The sequence below is a fragment of the Delphinus delphis genome, chromosome 9 (genome assembly GCF_949987515.2).
Source record: "Delphinus delphis chromosome 9, mDelDel1.2, whole genome shotgun sequence".
Lineage (NCBI taxonomy): Eukaryota > Metazoa > Chordata > Mammalia > Artiodactyla > Delphinidae > Delphinus > Delphinus delphis.
Window position 1 is genome coordinate 55,510,512 of NC_082691.1, and position 16,939 is coordinate 55,527,450.

At 37.1% G+C, this 16,939-nt stretch overlaps 1 protein-coding gene across 15 annotated transcripts in view; it reads right to left on the reverse strand.

Annotated features, from left to right (window-relative positions):
• The window catches only part of ADAM22 (ADAM metallopeptidase domain 22), a 245,400-nt gene that overhangs the window by 37,497 nt on the left and 190,964 nt on the right, over positions 1-16,939 (reverse strand). For all 15 annotated transcript variants that reach the window (XM_060020586.1, XM_060020590.1, XM_060020591.1 and 12 more), the window contains exons 18-24: positions 14,714-14,794; positions 11,671-11,721; positions 11,383-11,446; positions 9,672-9,777; positions 7,281-7,400; positions 3,360-3,528; positions 261-375 (exon numbers count right to left, since the gene is read on the reverse strand). In XM_060020586.1, the coding sequence (XP_059876569.1) occupies positions 261-375; positions 3,360-3,528; positions 7,281-7,400; positions 9,672-9,777; positions 11,383-11,446; positions 11,671-11,721; positions 14,714-14,794 (706 nt within the window). The remainder of the gene's footprint in view (positions 1-260; positions 376-3,359; positions 3,529-7,280; positions 7,401-9,671; positions 9,778-11,382; positions 11,447-11,670; positions 11,722-14,713; positions 14,795-16,939) is intronic.

Sequence of the window (16,939 nt, forward strand, 5' to 3'; positions counted from 1 at the left end):
TGGAAAATCTCCGTCTGATATAGGACAAGATCCAGCTAAATCAGGTGACTAAGTTATACTCAATATTTCATATCATTACAAGTTAATGGAAACAATCAGTTTCATAATATGGGCCCCAAGTGTATATCGTAATTCATTATTATGTGGATTTAACTTATATTTGAGTTATATAAGAATAATCGAAATGAAACTTTCAGAAGGGCAGTTTTCTCCTTCCTTGTGCATAACGACAACATAATGGGACCAAATTAAGTACCTACCATTGCCAGACAGAGTAATGCCAGCCTTTGCATCATCATTGTAAGGGAAGTAAGTGCTGCAGTCCTCACCTACCCAGTGTCTGTTACACACACACTTCAGCTCATTACTGCAAACCTGAAATCCAAAATCAATCTAGAGTCAATGCCAAGTCTCTGGTGCAGAGGCATGAAAAATAAACATTAATTTCTAATTATTATATGCCTAGAATTTGATGGTCCTGAAAATTTATTGGTACTTTCTTCCTACTACTACTTTATATCTTACTCAAGTACTTAAAAAAATATTTTCTAGAGATCAACAGTTGACCCAGAGGGGACAGTGAATTTTAACAGAGGAATGAATTTATACGTCTAAAACAAAAATCAATGAAGTGATTGGTTTGAATTTCATTAACTCAAATTTTATGAGGGAGATTTAAAAAACTAAGCAGAATTATAATCATTTGCCAATTATCCAATACAAAGTTTTCTTTCTTCTTCTTCTTCTTCTTTTAAAATAAATTTATTTATTTTTGGCTGCGTTGGGTCTTTCTTTGTTGCTGCGTGCGGGCTTCTCTCTAGTTGCGGCGAGCGGGGGCTGCTCCTTGTTGCGGTGTGCAGGCGTCTCATTGAGGTGGTTTCTCTTGTTGCGGAGCACCGGCTCTAGGCGCATGGGCTTCAGTAGTTGCGGCGTGTGGGCTCAGCAGTTGTGGAGCATGGACCTAGTTGCTCCACGGCATGTGGGATTTTCCCGGACCAGGGTTTGAACCTGCGTCCCCTGCACCAGCAGGCGTATTCTTAACCACTGCACCACCAGGGAAGTCCCTAAAGTTTTCTTTCTTCTAAAGAAAGGATCTTTATACCAAAATTTTATTCATCTTTTAGGAAGCAGATGAGATAAAGAGAAATCTGACAAAGAAGAGGGGAGGCCTGAGGCTTTGCAGTGGTCTGAGAAGAAAGCTTCACAAAACCGTAACCTGGGCACCTCAGCCCAAGCTCTAGAGATTAGCTACCTCAGGGTCATGGAAACTGAGAATTCCCTCAAACAGAACCTAGGAAAAAAATTCACATAAAATGGCACCAAATTTTTAAAAATTATCAGACAATAATGTCTTCATTTATATAGCCAGGAAACAGAATCTATACCTAAGATCCTGTGATTCAAAGCAACTTTGAAAGGAGTGGGAAGTAGGAGAGAATTCAGTTAGGGTTAAGATCAGAGAAGTGCTTCAGGAGACAGATTTTGACTGGATAGGTTTGTCTTTTGTCTGCTTGAATTTGCCAGAAGACAACATACATGCAGATCTAAATGTAACTATAAAATATGATTAACAAAGTGCAGATTTCAAATTAATTCAGATTAGCAAATTTCTGCAGATTAACAAACATGCAGGAAGAAAAAAAAAGGCCTGGGTTTGAGACCCCACTTCACCACTATCTTTTCAACAGACCATAACGAGGCCAACTGGTTTCTCCAAGTATGTTTCCATATCATACAACAGCACCAGTGACATAGTGACAAGAACAGTGACACCGATGTACAATGATCATAATAAACCCAGTCATAGCTAATGTTATTGGACACTCACTATGTCACAAGGATCGTTTTAAGTATTACATATAAGTTACAGGTGTTAATTCATTGATGCTTCACAACAATCCTGTAAACTAGGCAATATTATTATTCCCATTTTACAGAGGAAGAAAGTGAGTCACAGAGAGGCTAAGTAGTTTGCCCAATCTCACCCAGTTAGTAAGGAGTAGAGCTGGGATTTAAACTCAGACTGATTCCAAGCCCATACTCTTAACCTACCTGATGTATACTATATAGAGAATATCTACTGTATTTCTCATTTTAATTTCTGTCACATATACAGAGTTATATTAAAAATACATAGAATATAACTTTTATAATAATTATGCATAATTATTAAAAATTATTGGATGCTATTTGCCACCTGATTTATTTGTGTCTATCACTCATTTACTCATTCCTTAAACAAATAGTTAATTGACACAACTGTGTTTCACACTCAGAACTTCTAGATGAATAAGATACAGTTATTCATTAGCATAATGATCAAGAAAGAATTCCATTATTCTTTTCTCCCATCCCCCCAAAAAGCATCTCTCCCTAGCATTCTCTTCTTTATTAAGGAAAGAAGACTTAGCAGATCCCTTTATAGGAGCAGAACAACTTACTACATGTCTTCTCTATTCTCCTGTGCCATCAGAATCCCTATCCTTTGGCAAAAAGTAACAATTACTAATACCTCCCTAAGGAAATTCTTGGCATATCCCTTAGGGATATACATGGAATGACCAGGATTGAAGGCTTACAATTCCAGGACAGGGGTCCTTTACCTCAACTGGATAGTATAACCAGTTTAAGCAAAGAATCCAGAAGGAGAATAAAAAGAAAATCATAGCACATGCCAAAAGAAAAAGAAGAGGAAGTTTTCGTTAGTGTACGAATTCCTAACTGAAAATGTCAAAACTGGAATCACTAATAGAGCATGTTTATTTAACCTATAAATTTACTTATATAGGACCTACATTATCAGATATATGACTTAACATATAGAATTTGGTCTTTTAAATACCACCATTCTTTCCATATATTTCTGAGAAACATTTCCTTAATTATTCTGCTTCTATTTCTAGAAGTTATCCTCAGCAGGTACCTACTGTTGTGGCCAAGGCAGTTACTTATGGTCTGTTCTAACCAGTCAGTGCCTGGATCATACCAGTTGTTAAATATTGTGGCCATTGCCCCTGCTTTGCACTCCCTTTTTTATCCCATTATAGTTTGTTAAAATTTGTCTCCTAAGTCACTTGTAGAAAACTAGCATTATATTAAAGATCAATTTAACCTAATAGGAGAGGAAGATGGAAGAATTTGGTCAGGAACATTAAAGTTTTTCACATCCCCAGGCTTTCACAGATTACACGGCAGACATATTCAAATGACTATGACCACATGACGGTTCACATACCAGCTAGAGAAACATGGACAAGCATGTTTTCGATCATTACAGAAATAAGCAGTTTAGGGTCTTGTCTGTTTCTGTGATATAAAAGGACTGAATAGTTCCCCATGGTGAGGTATTGAATACTTACTCCATTTCCTGAACAAACAGTGCCTTCTTTAGTGCTTAAACAAGTACTAAAGTTGAAGGAAGCCACAGGAAGACACCTGTGTTCTAAGCACATCATTTGGGGACCACAAGGTGTCCCATCTTCCACATAGCCAAGGTCTACATCTTCGTCAAGCTTAACATGCCCACCACTAAAAATAAATGGAGAGCAAAAAGAAAATGGGATTCCGTGAATTCATTCATCTTGAGAACATGCTTAAAAACTTAAAAGTAGGCAATATCACTTTCTCTATTTTCTCTTTATTACTAATAAAAAACAGTAGCATAAACATTTTCAACCTTTAAATGGAGACAGAAATTGAATCTTTTGATCTAATTCCTTTCAGAGATATTGATATATCTTAAGATTTAAACATAATTATTATAACAAGGGCCTGAATTGAAATGGTTTTATCATTTTGCCTTGGCTATCACGTACAAGTCAAGTAAGCCATTATTACTAGCATTTGACTTGATAAATAAGTAGGTTTCAAGATGTCAAATATATTTCAAACAAGGATGAGAATTTTTGGTTTGGGTTTACATTTCCCAAAAAAGATTGTTCTATTAACAAATTACAGCTGACCTTTGAACAGGTGGGGTTTCGGAGTGCCACCCCCCCGCCCCGCAGTCGGAAATCCAAGTTCCACGTCCACAGATTCAACCAATGGGGAGTTGTGTAGTGCTGTAGCACATATTTATTGAAAAAAATCCACGTAAAAGTGGACCCTCATAGTTCAAACCAGTGTTGTTCAAGGATCAACTGTATATTTGAGAAGACTATACTACTGCAACAGCTATTTAAAATAGCAAGCCCACATATACAGGAAAAAAAAATAAGCAGGATAAAAATAAATAAATAAACAGGATGGGAACTGAAAATGTATATTCATAATCAATTTATGCATATGGTACCATGTCAGTGCTACTATAAAAATCTCCATTCTTTCATTTTTAGCAACATTATGCATGCACATAGAGACAAATTGGTTTTTAAAATGCAATAAAGCGATCCACTGCCCCCTACTGCCCCGTATATCCCCCCCTGAAGGAAACCAGTTTCTACTCTTAATTGACTCATTTGTTTTTTATGTACATATCTTTAAATAATGAGTTTGTATCACTATTTTTAATTTTTCCATTTTAAGTATTATCAATTGACTTCCCTCTATGGAATTTGAGAATTCTTCTCTCCCCTACCTTCCATCACATATTTTGTTGATCGATAGTTAAATCAATAACAAATTGTGCATTATGATGATTATGTAAATGTTATTTAGTTGAGTGACATAGTACGCCATAATTAAACCCCTTTCTTTTCCTTGTACAACTTTCTGTTTTCCCTCAGATTAGCAAGTCTCTTATTTGTTTGTGGAAGTATCACTACCTCAAAATTAGTCCAATTCTGCTGTCAAAATCTCCACTTAAGATGTGTCTGAACATCAGTTCACCTTCCTGAAATAATCTCTCCTGCAGTTTCCACCTGAAGTTTCCTCTGCTCCTATCTGATTTGGTTGGCTCTGCTCCTGTAAATGGCTCAGAGCTGGACATCTTGGATTTCCCCTCACGATTCATTGGAGGATTGCCATATCTCTCTCCATGGTGAGTATCTTGTTTCCTAAATTCCCTGTGTTTCTTTCTTAGTTTACTTCTTCATTTTGTGCAGCACAATTTCTAATAGCTTCCTGAGAAAGGACATAGGGGAGTAAACTCGGGGGAAACTTGCATATTTAAATGTGACTTTATTTTCTACCCTCACACTTGATTCATATTTTGCCTGGGTACAGAATTCTAGTTTGGAAATCATTTTCTCCATTGTCTTCTGGATCCCAGGGCTCTTGTTGATAGACCCTAAACCATTCTAATGCCTGATCCTTTCTTTCTTTCCTCTCTGGAAACAGTTGGGATCCTTTTCTTTGTCCTAAGGTTCTGAAATTTCCTAACGATAAGTTTTGATGTGTCTCTAATTTCGCTCATTGCACCTTGCACTTGGTGAGCCTGGCAATATGGAAATTCAAGTCCAGCAGTTCTAGATAATTCTCTTGGAGGTACTCATTGCTAATTTCCTCCCTGCTGTTTTCTCTGTTCTTTATTATTTCCATTCCAAAATGGAGAGCTTTGCTCTATGTTCCCTTTCTTTGCCTCTTTGCCCTATTTTCTGGGAGATAATTTCAACTATTGAATTTAATTTCTGCCATCGTGTTTTTAATTTCCAACAGCCTTTCTTTTCTTTTCTTAATGTTCCTCATTTTTAAAAATAGCACTCTATTCTTGTTTCATGATAGAAATGTCTTATCTCTGATAAATGTTGATAGCTGGTTGCTGTATTTTCTGTTGTTGGTTTCTCCCCCTCTCTCTCTCTTTTTTCATGTTAGAGTCTTTCTTCACAAATCTGATAATCTGCTCATATTTGAGTTGGGGAACCAGACAGATGATTAGAAATTCTAGGACTTTCTGACTGAATACCAATGAGGCTGGACCACTTCTATACAAATCTGATATTGATATTTCCTGCTGTCCTTCAGTTTGGAAACCTTCTGTTTTATTTTTTGCAGACTGTAACACTCAAATCTTTCATGGGAGGGTGAGCAATCCCCAGTTTAGCTGCGTCAGGGAAGCAATCTGTGGATCTAGCAGCTTCTCTAACAGACTTCACCTATCTTCTTTATTTTAGCTCCTTTCCCAATCTCCAACTCGTTTACTCCCTCTTCCAGAAGTAGATGACACTGCCCATTTTTGAGCTTTTCGGGACTGACAGTATGTATTGGCTTATCTCTTGGTTTTCCCCATTACTGACTTAGGACTTCAGCTTTCTTAGTTTTTGTTTGTTTGTTTGTTGTTTATCTATTTTATTTTATTTTTAATTGGTGTACAGTTGATTTACAATGTTGTGTTAGTGTACAGCAAAGTGAATCAGTTATACATATATCCACTCTTTTTTAGATTCTTTTCCCATATGGGCCATTACAGAGTATTGAGTAGAGTTCTCTGTGCTATATAGTAGGTTCTGATTAGTTCTCTATTTTTTTTTTTTTTTTTTTTTGGCAGTACGCAGGCCTCTCACTGTTGCAGCCTCTCCTGTTGTGGAGCACAGGCTCCAGACACACAGGCTCAGCGGCCATGGCTCACAGGTCCAGCTGCTCCGCGGCATGTGGGATCCTCCCGGACCGGGGCACGAACCCGTGTCCCCTGCACCGGCAGGCGGACTCCCAACCACTGCGCCACCAGGGAAGCCCTCTATTTTTTATATATAGTAGCATGTATATGTCAACTCCAGTCTCCCAATTTATCCCTCCTCTCCCTCTTACCCCCTGCTAACCATAAGTTTATTTTCTACATCTGTGACTCTACTTCTGTTTTGCAAATAAGTTCATTTGTACCCTTTTTTTAGATTCCACATATAAGCGATATCATATATTTGTCTTTCTTAGTTTTGATAATCATCTACCACACATCTATTTGCTCTCCACGTTCCAAAATTTTGTTGCTGTTGTTTCCCCTCCCTTTCTCTGCTTCCCTGTGGATAAATGAATTCTAAAAAAGATCCATTTGGTGTCATTTTAGTGGGATTTCAGAAGGGAGCAAAAGAAGATGCATATATTTAATCTACTGATTTTACCCAGAAATCCTCTTTCATTTCTCTTAGTAAGAATGAAATGCAAACTAAACCCTGAAAGATTTTACTGACCAATTAAACATAACTCTAGCCACCATATAACATTCCGCAGTCAACTAATTCTCTTCTTTTCATATCTTTTCTGTCAGGATTTCCTTAATCACCTCTATGGACTAGAGTCCATTTCATCTTACTAACGTACACATGGACTGAAAACAGAAGTAATCCTAAGCTATATTCCTGGGAAATAAGATGACTAATGTTCTCATAGAATGGTTAGACCATTACCTGCAGTTTAATGTTCTTGCCTGCTGTACAACTAAAGTAGATGTGATTTCACCATCGAGTTCTCCAAGCCTCGGGATATTACCAATGTTCGTACACAAAAGGTAACCACAAAGCACATCCCTGTGTCAAAAAAGTATGAAGTATTTACTTTACTTCTTTCTCCAAAGACATAACGTAAAGTTAGAACAATAACCTTATCTAATTTTAGCATTTGTTTTTTATCAACAATACTATTCCTCCAATTATAAGCAAAATAAAATGAGATCAAATTAGTTTACCCCTGCTTTAAAAAGTGTCTTCTCTGAAACTCTTGTTGGTACACCAAAATCCCAACTGTGTTCTAGCCTTTCCTTTATTGTCCATTTAGTATTTATCTAAAGGAAATTACCCATGAAATAGACTTTTTTAATATCCAAATCTCTTTCCCCATAACACATCACTGGATATACTAAAACATTTATAAAAATATTTGATAAGTGAATGAATGATCTTTGGATGAGTATTCTTTTGGAATACAGTGCTTTCTTCAACCTGTGGCACCAGAATTAAAGAAGAGATTACACATTTCATATACTTTGTAGATTCTCAACAACATAGGCTCATGATCCCTTTTTCAATATATGTCACTACTCCCCCAGCTATCACATACAATTCTAGTTTAACTTGTAAAATATTTTCATTTGTGCTAAATACTATCTTACTTATTCTCTATATTTAACACATTTTAATTGTTAATAGAATAATGATAAACACATGTTCTAATAAATATCTTACAAAGACTGATTAGCAGGCCAGCAAGACTATATATGGAAATATTAGGCTTTATCAGATAGAAAAAGAGAAAAATTAAAACTTGTATCTATCACCAACACAGAAAAATATGTATTATTTCATTCTTGAAAAATATTTTTTTTAAGTTATATCATCATTTTATTATATCTATCATAAATGAAAATGCTTTCTTAACATAGAAGAGATATGCACTGAACATTTTTTTGTTGGAGTTTACTAAATACTTTAGGATATATAAAAAAATTAGACATGATTTTTATCCCCAAGGAAATTATACTCTGCATGAGAAGAGAATCATATACATTAAACAATTATAAAACATAGAGTTGGCAAAAAGGGCCATAAAAATAGTACAAAGGGCTGTGGGAGTTCAGTGGAGAATAGGGAGAGGATTTATTTCCAGAGTAAATCCAGAAATAATTTACAGAGAGAGCATTGTCCAAGTGAGGCTTTGAGGATGGCTAAATTTTTGGCTGGTAAAGGAGTGAGTATAGAGGGTGCTTCCTAAGGAATGAATAGCACACGCACAGGCGTGGAGGTAGGACAATAAAATGTATTAGAAATAGCCAGGTTTGCTAGACTTTGGAAGAGCAGAAAAAACAAAATATGTAGGTTGGGGCCAAATTGAGGAAGAGGTAGAGAGCCAAGCTAAGGTTCGATTTTGTTTGTTAAGCAAGACAGTACGACATTCAGCAAAGTGGTTAAGAGGGAGCTCTAAAATCAGACTGCTGGAATTCTAATTCTGCTTCTGTTATATCCTAGTTAGATGACCTTGGTCAAATTAATTAACTGTGTCTCAGTTTTCTCCTCCATAAAACAGGGCAAACTGCCATAAAGATTAGATGATATAGCTTATGTAAAGTGTAATACAGTGCTTAACGCATAGTGCACATTCAATAGATGTTGGGTATTATTCTTACTATTAATTAGGTACGTGGAACCAGTGAAATTTGAACAAAGAATTTTTGACATGGTCAAAAAGATTCAGGAAAAGATTATTCTGATGGGAGCATGCTAGAGACTGCTGGCATTGAAAACTAGTAACAGGCTGTTGTAATAGTTGTAGAGTTGATATAGGTCTTAGTTGGGCTAATACAATAGAAGTAGAAATGAAGGGATGCATTAAAGACAAAGGGTAGAGGAGTAAAAGAGAATAATGAACATGATTTGGCATTTGGACAAGGAGCCAGAGGGCAGGTGGCATCAGGGATCACCCTGAGGCTTCTGAACAGAAGGACAGTGAGATATTAAGACCTTTGGCAAAAATAGGCCTTTATAAAAGTCAGAGCCAGTTAATTCAATCTACCAGCACTGAGGACATATTCTGTTGGCTTTCATTTTTGTTGCCTTTGAGATGCTGACAGGTGCCTTCTAGGTGAGAAAGTCCTGAGGCAGCTATAGGCATGGCCTGAGCCTTAGGGGAGAGGTCAGAACGCGTGTTAAGATTTGGGAGCTTTCTGCAAAGGTGATGCTGGAACTGTGGGAAGAGATGAGGTGAAGAGAATGCTTTACAGGATGCAGAAAACAGGAAAGTCCTGGTCGTTCAAAAAGTAGTGCCTGCAACTGAGGTATAAACTCTAGCTAATTTCTCCATCTCACCGTTTGTTGCACTGTATCCATGTGTCTTTGTCTTTCCCACAGTTACCCTTCTCGGTGCCTTCAATATTCAGTTTCTCATAGCAGTATTTGTCTGATGCTGTCACCTCTGAAGCAGAATAGAGTTTTCTATCAGTGAGAGATACACCACATGAGTTGTTCAGCATGTCTGCAGTAAGGGGAAAACACGCACGACGGACTCTCCTTCACTACAATGTTATCAATTCCAAAAATTGTAGCTATGGTTCACAAGAGTTCCCTATATCAAAAGCATCCATCACTCAGGTACATTTTTCACAACTGCTCCTTTGAAACTTGGAAAACAAATCTATTTAGATCTCTGACAGGACTCAGGCTATAGGTTCTAAGAACAACACTCCTCAGAATTTGGCCAGTCATTAGGGGAAGATGCTACCAAATAGTTCATTGAATAAATACTCAATGCTTTAATCTCAGTGCCAAATATAAAGCACGAATTTCTCACTCAGCAAGTTTTATGAATCATAAAGACAATTTTATTAAACGAGTGATGTACTATAATTAAAGATTCAAGATACAGCAGTATTTCCACCTTGTTTATTAATTCTTAACAGCTATCGAAAAATGTTACTCTACTTTTAAACAAACTTGAATTCCGGTTAAATCTCTGAAAGTCAAATCACATTTTTAAGTCATGTCAGCATCTTTGTCAGGATTATTTTTGCTAAAGCCAAGGTTGATAGATGGAGCCATCCAAGAGGTAGATCAAAACGACTTTTGCAAATTACTCAAAGATGATTGTCGGTATGTATATATAGATATATTTTAAACTAATTATATTGGTAGTTTCTTTTCCTACTTCTTGCTGTCAGCCACTAATTTTTCTTAAGGGGAAGAAGCACAAACCATATTTCTTTGTCCAGAGCATAAACCTACATAACTAAATTTTTCTCCCATCCCCATGTTTCTCTAGTTGTTCCAAAGAGAGCATACACTTCCCCTCCCAAAAAGATTATAGCCACTGTTTGTGACAATTAAGGATTATCATTATATTTATAGCTTGCTTTCTAATACAAATCATCTCTTGGAAGAGTTTAAAACAAAAACTGCTTTCAAAAGGGCCAGTAATACTTCTGGAAAATATATCACATTTAAATATACATTCAAGTAAAATACGTTTTAGATATAAATGTTATATGTTTCCCTCTGAAAATCTGATGAATTTTGAAAGAAATAACATTAAAATATCTTTATGATATGGCAGAAATACCTCAGCAGAAATTCACCTATAACTAGGAAAATCAGCTGGAGTTTAAGAAAGAGAGTTAAGGAAGAAAAAGCAATTCTAGCTAAAATGCTACAGTTCTTATCCAAGGGTCCATGTCCATTCCATGTGGTTGATGGGTTTTGCCTAAGGATGCTAAAGGCAGCATAAGAGGAGCTAAAACCCAGGTTTGCTCTGTTCTCCAAGCTGCGTGCACTAGAGTGGACTTTACCTGCCTGGCAGCAAAGACACTTTCTGTCCAAAGACACTGCCAGCTAGCCAAGAGGTATGGAGCTGTATCTTCTCAAAGAAGGTGCTTTTCTCTAATTTCCACAAAAGTGCCCCTGCTAAGACCTGCAGTGGCTTTGAAAATCCCCTAGTCATAAAGTAGTTGAAAAATTATTTCCAGCTCACATGTCTTTGGGCCAGATACCATACTTTGAAAAGGATCAAGCCATACTATTTACTCACTTTGCCCCCAGATGTATTTGCATTGTCTATCCCTGGTTTTACATCTTCCTCCAAAGCAAATTCCCTAAAATGGAAAAGCGTACCCATTAGCGACACGACGTCCCCTTCTGTCAGATAACTGAAAAAGTAAATATGACTAGGAAAACTAGTAGATGAGTATTATAAAGGCCTTTTATCTTCAGGGTTGATTACAAAACATTTAATATGATCTTCCTACTTTGATAAGACTTCAGTATTTCTTTCACGCTGGTACACGTGAAACATTTAGGTAAAGATGAAGTAACTTACCTGGACACCATCACAGGAATAACCATCCATCTTATGAATATTGGGGGCACACTAGGAAAAGAAAACAGAAGTATGAACCAAATGCACAGCAAAATATCAAGATGAGCTAATCCCTTTATAAATATTTTCATTTTAAAAATAAAGTCTGATAATATAGGATAGTCTCCCAAACCATCTGAAAATAAAAACAAACAAGATCAAGAGAAATCAAAAGGAAATGTAACAATTGGTGCACTTTCCCCTAAAAATATGGATCTACCAGAGGCAAAAGTAGTTGATTTGTAAATCCTTATTTACAAATAAAAAGAACTGACAGCAATGACTCAGCAATGACACAGACACACTATTCCTCAGAGCAAGAAAAACAAGAGCACAGGACAAAAGCAAGGAAGATGACAACAGATGGAGCCATAGGTATGGTTTCCTCTTTTTCACCATGAGAAGTAACATCGCCCTTACCCTTAAAATGACTCTCAAGCAAAGGTCTACCCTGGACATGTTAGAAAAAGACATGCTTTAGAGCCCACCCACCCCCTTTTCTTTCCTTGTAGCAATTGCAGAAAAGACTGCAAAGCATTCTTATGTGGATAGAAACAGAGTGTAATTTTAAAATTTATTATACCTCTTTTCTAGCATTATAGTAATTACATACTCATTTGAGAAAAGTTAGAAAATGTGAAAAAGTAGAAAAAATTAAAGTCTCTCATTTTCCTACCACCCAAAGACAACTATTTTTTATATTTTGGTACATTTTTTTCCTCTACCATTTTCTACAAAATGTGATTTTTTTTTTTTTTTTTTTTTTTTTTTTTTTGCGGTACGCGGGCCTCTCACTGCTGTGACCTCTCCCGTTGCGGAGCACAGGCTCTGGACGCGCAGGCTCAGCGGCCGTGGCTCACGGGCCCAGCCGCTCCGTGGCACGTGGGATCTTCCCGGACCGGGGCACGGACCCGTGTCCCCTGCATCGGCAGGCGGACTATCAACCACTGCGCCACCAGGGAAGCCCAAAATATGATATATTTAAACATAAGTGTAATCAAGTTATAGATAATGTTTTATATTCTGTTTCAGCCCTTTACTTTCATCATACAAGTTTCCTCACGTCATAATAAACTTTTTTGAAGGTATCATCTTGATAGCTGTAACACATTGCCCTGAGCTAACAAACCATATAATCAATGTACTAAAATATTTAGTTATAACTATCTCCAATTTATGCTGTTACAACCAACGGAACAGGAGCATCTTTGTACGTACATCATTTTCGGATTTAGAATTCTTTTAAAATCCCTGCTTATCATATAATCACATTTCAAAGAAGTTGCTCTAATATACTTTCATTCCCAGAGCCCATTCACTGTATCTCCATCATCACTAGGTGTTAGCTTAGAAGCATAATGCTAATTAGATAGTAGGAAAGGAAAGTACTTTTACACAAAAGATCTTTAATCTCTTAGGATGACTACCTTTAAAATAAAGCATTTTTAATGGTTAAAGTAGATACACCACTACTGAATCCCTCTTCTCTAGAGAAAAAAAGATGTGGGCAGTCTTCATTTTGCATGAATTTCACTCACACTAGAGCATGAATTTCACTCACCGTGGTTTTGTTAAACAACACCAGTACCCCAAGGACACAGTTCCAATTTCAGTCACCACAATAGATTAACTGCGAGTAATTGCATGAAGTACAAACTTTGCTACTAGCTCTTCAGTCCACTGATCACTAGGTAAACAAGAGATGCCCATCACAGTCAATGACCCATCTAGTCACTTCTTTCAAAGTCTGTTGGTGATTGCTCGCTGAGCATCTGTTCATTCAGTTCATGCACGGACAACAGAGAATGTAGATTGTCACCTCTCTCTCTCTGGGTGATACCATGTGACATCTTACAAAATCGAATAATTGCAAGAGGAAACTGGCCAACAAAGATGAAAGTGCACCAAAGAAATGAAAAGTGATGACATTGGAAGAGAAATTCAAGTCAAATGTAAATGGTGTGATAGAAAAAAATCACTATGGGAATGGAATGTTGATACCACCGTTCAGCAAAAACTTCCCATTCACAACTTCACATCTCTTGGAGATATTTCAGGACATTGAAAGCACAAAGGATAAAATGTCAAAAGCTGATACAAACTTAGAAGGGAGTGTGGCAATTCAACAAGGCATAGAAAAGATGCTCACCAAGTGTCATAAGGTTTATGACCAGGAGAAGGTAAGCACAGCTCAAACTACTCTTGGTAAGTTTTTTAACAAAGAAATAAAATACTATAATTTTCAGTGTTTCTGTTTTAATTTAATATGCTAAATAAATGTTAGGATTTTTTTTTGTTTCCCTATTCATTTAAGACCAACAGTAAGAGAGTTTTTAATCATCTGACATTTTTTAAAGATCGCAGAGCAACCGTAACTTTTTCCATTGATTACTAGAATAACTTTACGTGGTTTCAGCTTGCATGGTCATTTGTGTTCCTGCACTAATATGCAAAGTAAGGACTGCCTACATACATGTACACTGAAATCTGTGAACCCCTGACAAAGTTTATCAACTTCCCTATCCTCCCTATTGACAACTAAATGATATTAAATTCAAGAGCAACTATTAGTGGCAACCTCTGTCAGATAAACAAGAGTCAAGACAGGTCCCTTTTCAGAACCCAATATCCCGTGGGTCTCTCTGCCTTGGCTGACTCCTGTTTCAACCAGCTGAAGGGAAAGAGTCTCTTTGATTCCTCCTTCACTAACTAGACAAAAAGCAAATGCCTTTTACCCTCTACTTTAAACAAAAACAAAATAGTTAAGGCACGTATGTATACAGTCTTCAATTAGTTCAACATTAAGACAAAATCACGCCGAACATCTGCTCAAGCTTTGATTACTGAAACTTCAATTCTCAAAAAATTAATAAAAGGAGGGTGAGAGTTGACATGAAAGAGAAACATGAGTATCTTGTCCATTTCCATTTCACCTGGGGGTCAGCACACTAAACATACTCCTACTTTTCCCCCATCGGGTTTAGAGAAATTATTCGTAAATTACCTGGCTTGAATTTCCTGAGCATGTTTCACGAATATCACAATCATTTACTGCTTCACGGCATACAGTTCCCATAGGCTGAAACTAAAATGAACAAAAATCAATGTGCAAAGCTGTCAAAGGAAAAAAACTCTCACAGTATCATCTTTAAAAAAAGAGAAATGAATATTTTTTTGGATAGGAATAGCTTAAACTAGTTTAAGATGGAAATCTGTGAAAACCACAGTTACTGCATGAAATGTCAACTTAATTGTTCTCAGAGTTTCTCACATATAAAGTAATTTGCATAGTCATCACACATAAGCCTTACAAGATCTTGTTAAAATAGGATGTGCTTGATGGTACATCTGTACCAGAAGGACAGTCAGTCCAAGTTCTAGTAATTCTTCCTTCCAAAGAGCTTTTGGATTTACACTTTACCCTTCATTCTTACTGGCACCTTTATCATATTTTTCTTTTTTACCTCATCAGCCAAGAATTTGGAAGTTACATTTTGGACTGAATTGTAAAAGTTAGATTTTCTGGCAAAGCTGTTTCCTCCCATGCTTTCCTTTACCATCTTCTCTCCTGCCTAATTTTTATACAGATCTATAGCTTGGTCTTTTATTCCTTTTTTAATGTTTCTATTATTTGTATTTGTGTATGAGAGTTTTTTTGTCTGTTTTCAACTCAAGTATTTTTTGTAAGTGTGGGAGTTGTACAACTAAATTTTATACTTGTTGGATTCATAAATTGCAAGAGTATTCATTATAACAAAACAAAGAGATCTATAAAATTATCATCCTTCTCCTTCCCTCTTTAATCCCACTCTCTTTCCTGCTCCAAAACGTTACTATTTGGGGAGGGATCCTTCCATGCTTTTATCTCTGCTCACACAAACATACACAGTATTCGGGACCCCTCCCCACCCATCCATACACACACACACATACAACTTTCATCTTCTCTCCCTTGTTCACGACCCTCCAGGCATTTCAGTTTCCTGCTGTCCATAGAACATGAGCAGCACACTGCCAACTGCAAGCAGGAGTTCAACAGACATTTTTCAGAAGATCAGAACAAAACTTGTGTTCATTCATTCATTCACCAAATGTTTGCTAGGCACTTAAAATGTGCTAGGGACTCTCTAGCCACTGGAGACTCAGTGGAGAAGAAAACACAAGAATCCTGCTGGCAAGGAACTTACATTTCTGTGGGAGTACATAAGCCATAAAAATAAGGAAATAAGCAAGATAAGTTAATTTCATAAACTCTGGTTCTCTTCCTCCTTGGGACTGGTGCAAGCTACAATTCTAGAACCTCTGAGGTAGAAGTTCGAGCAGATTTAAGGTAGAGTTTATGTGAGAGTGTAAATGTTCAAGAACTGTCAGGAAACCTCTGAAAGAAAGCATAGTAAAGGAGAACTTGTTCTAAGTGCTGGGATAAAGCAGTAGATAAATCAACCCAAATCCCTGCCCTCTTGGAATTTACATACAAATAAAAGGAGAAAAAGAGTAAAGAAGTAAATAACCAATGAGTCCCCAAATTATGGCTTGAGGACAAACTTTGGTTGGCTACCTGTTTTTTTTGTTTGTTTTTTATTTGTTTGTTTGTTTTTTGCGCTACGTGGGCCTCTCACTGTTGTGGCCTCTCCCGTTGCGGAGCACAGGCTCCGGACGCGCAGGCTCAGCGGCCATGGCTCACGGGCCCAGCTGCTCCACGGCATGTGGGATCTTCCCGGACCAGGGCACGAACCCGTGTCCCCTGCATCGGCAGGCGGACTCTCAACCACTGCGCCACCAGGGAAGCCCGGCTACCTGTTTTTATACATAAAGTTTTATTGGAACACTGCCACACCCATTTACTTCTGTATTTTCGATGGCTGCTTTCAAAGAAAGAGTTGAGTAACTGAAACAGAGACCTTATAACCCACAAAGCCTAAACTATTAGCTATCTGGCCCTTTACAGAAAGTGTTTGCCAACTCTGACTTACAGATACATTATTATAAATACATACAGAAGAAAACAGAGATACATATGATTTCTCATCTTGTTCTTCCGTTCCCTCCTTTCCATTCACTCTTCTGCCTGACTCCTTTAGGGACGAGGATTGGGGTGTGGTGTAGAGAAAGTGGCAGAAGAGATCTTACTTGACTGGTAAAGTTGTAACTTATATTCTGGGATAGTTAACCCTGCCATTTTATTGTATATTTTAATTTTATTATTTTGTACTTGTTCCTGTCAATGATT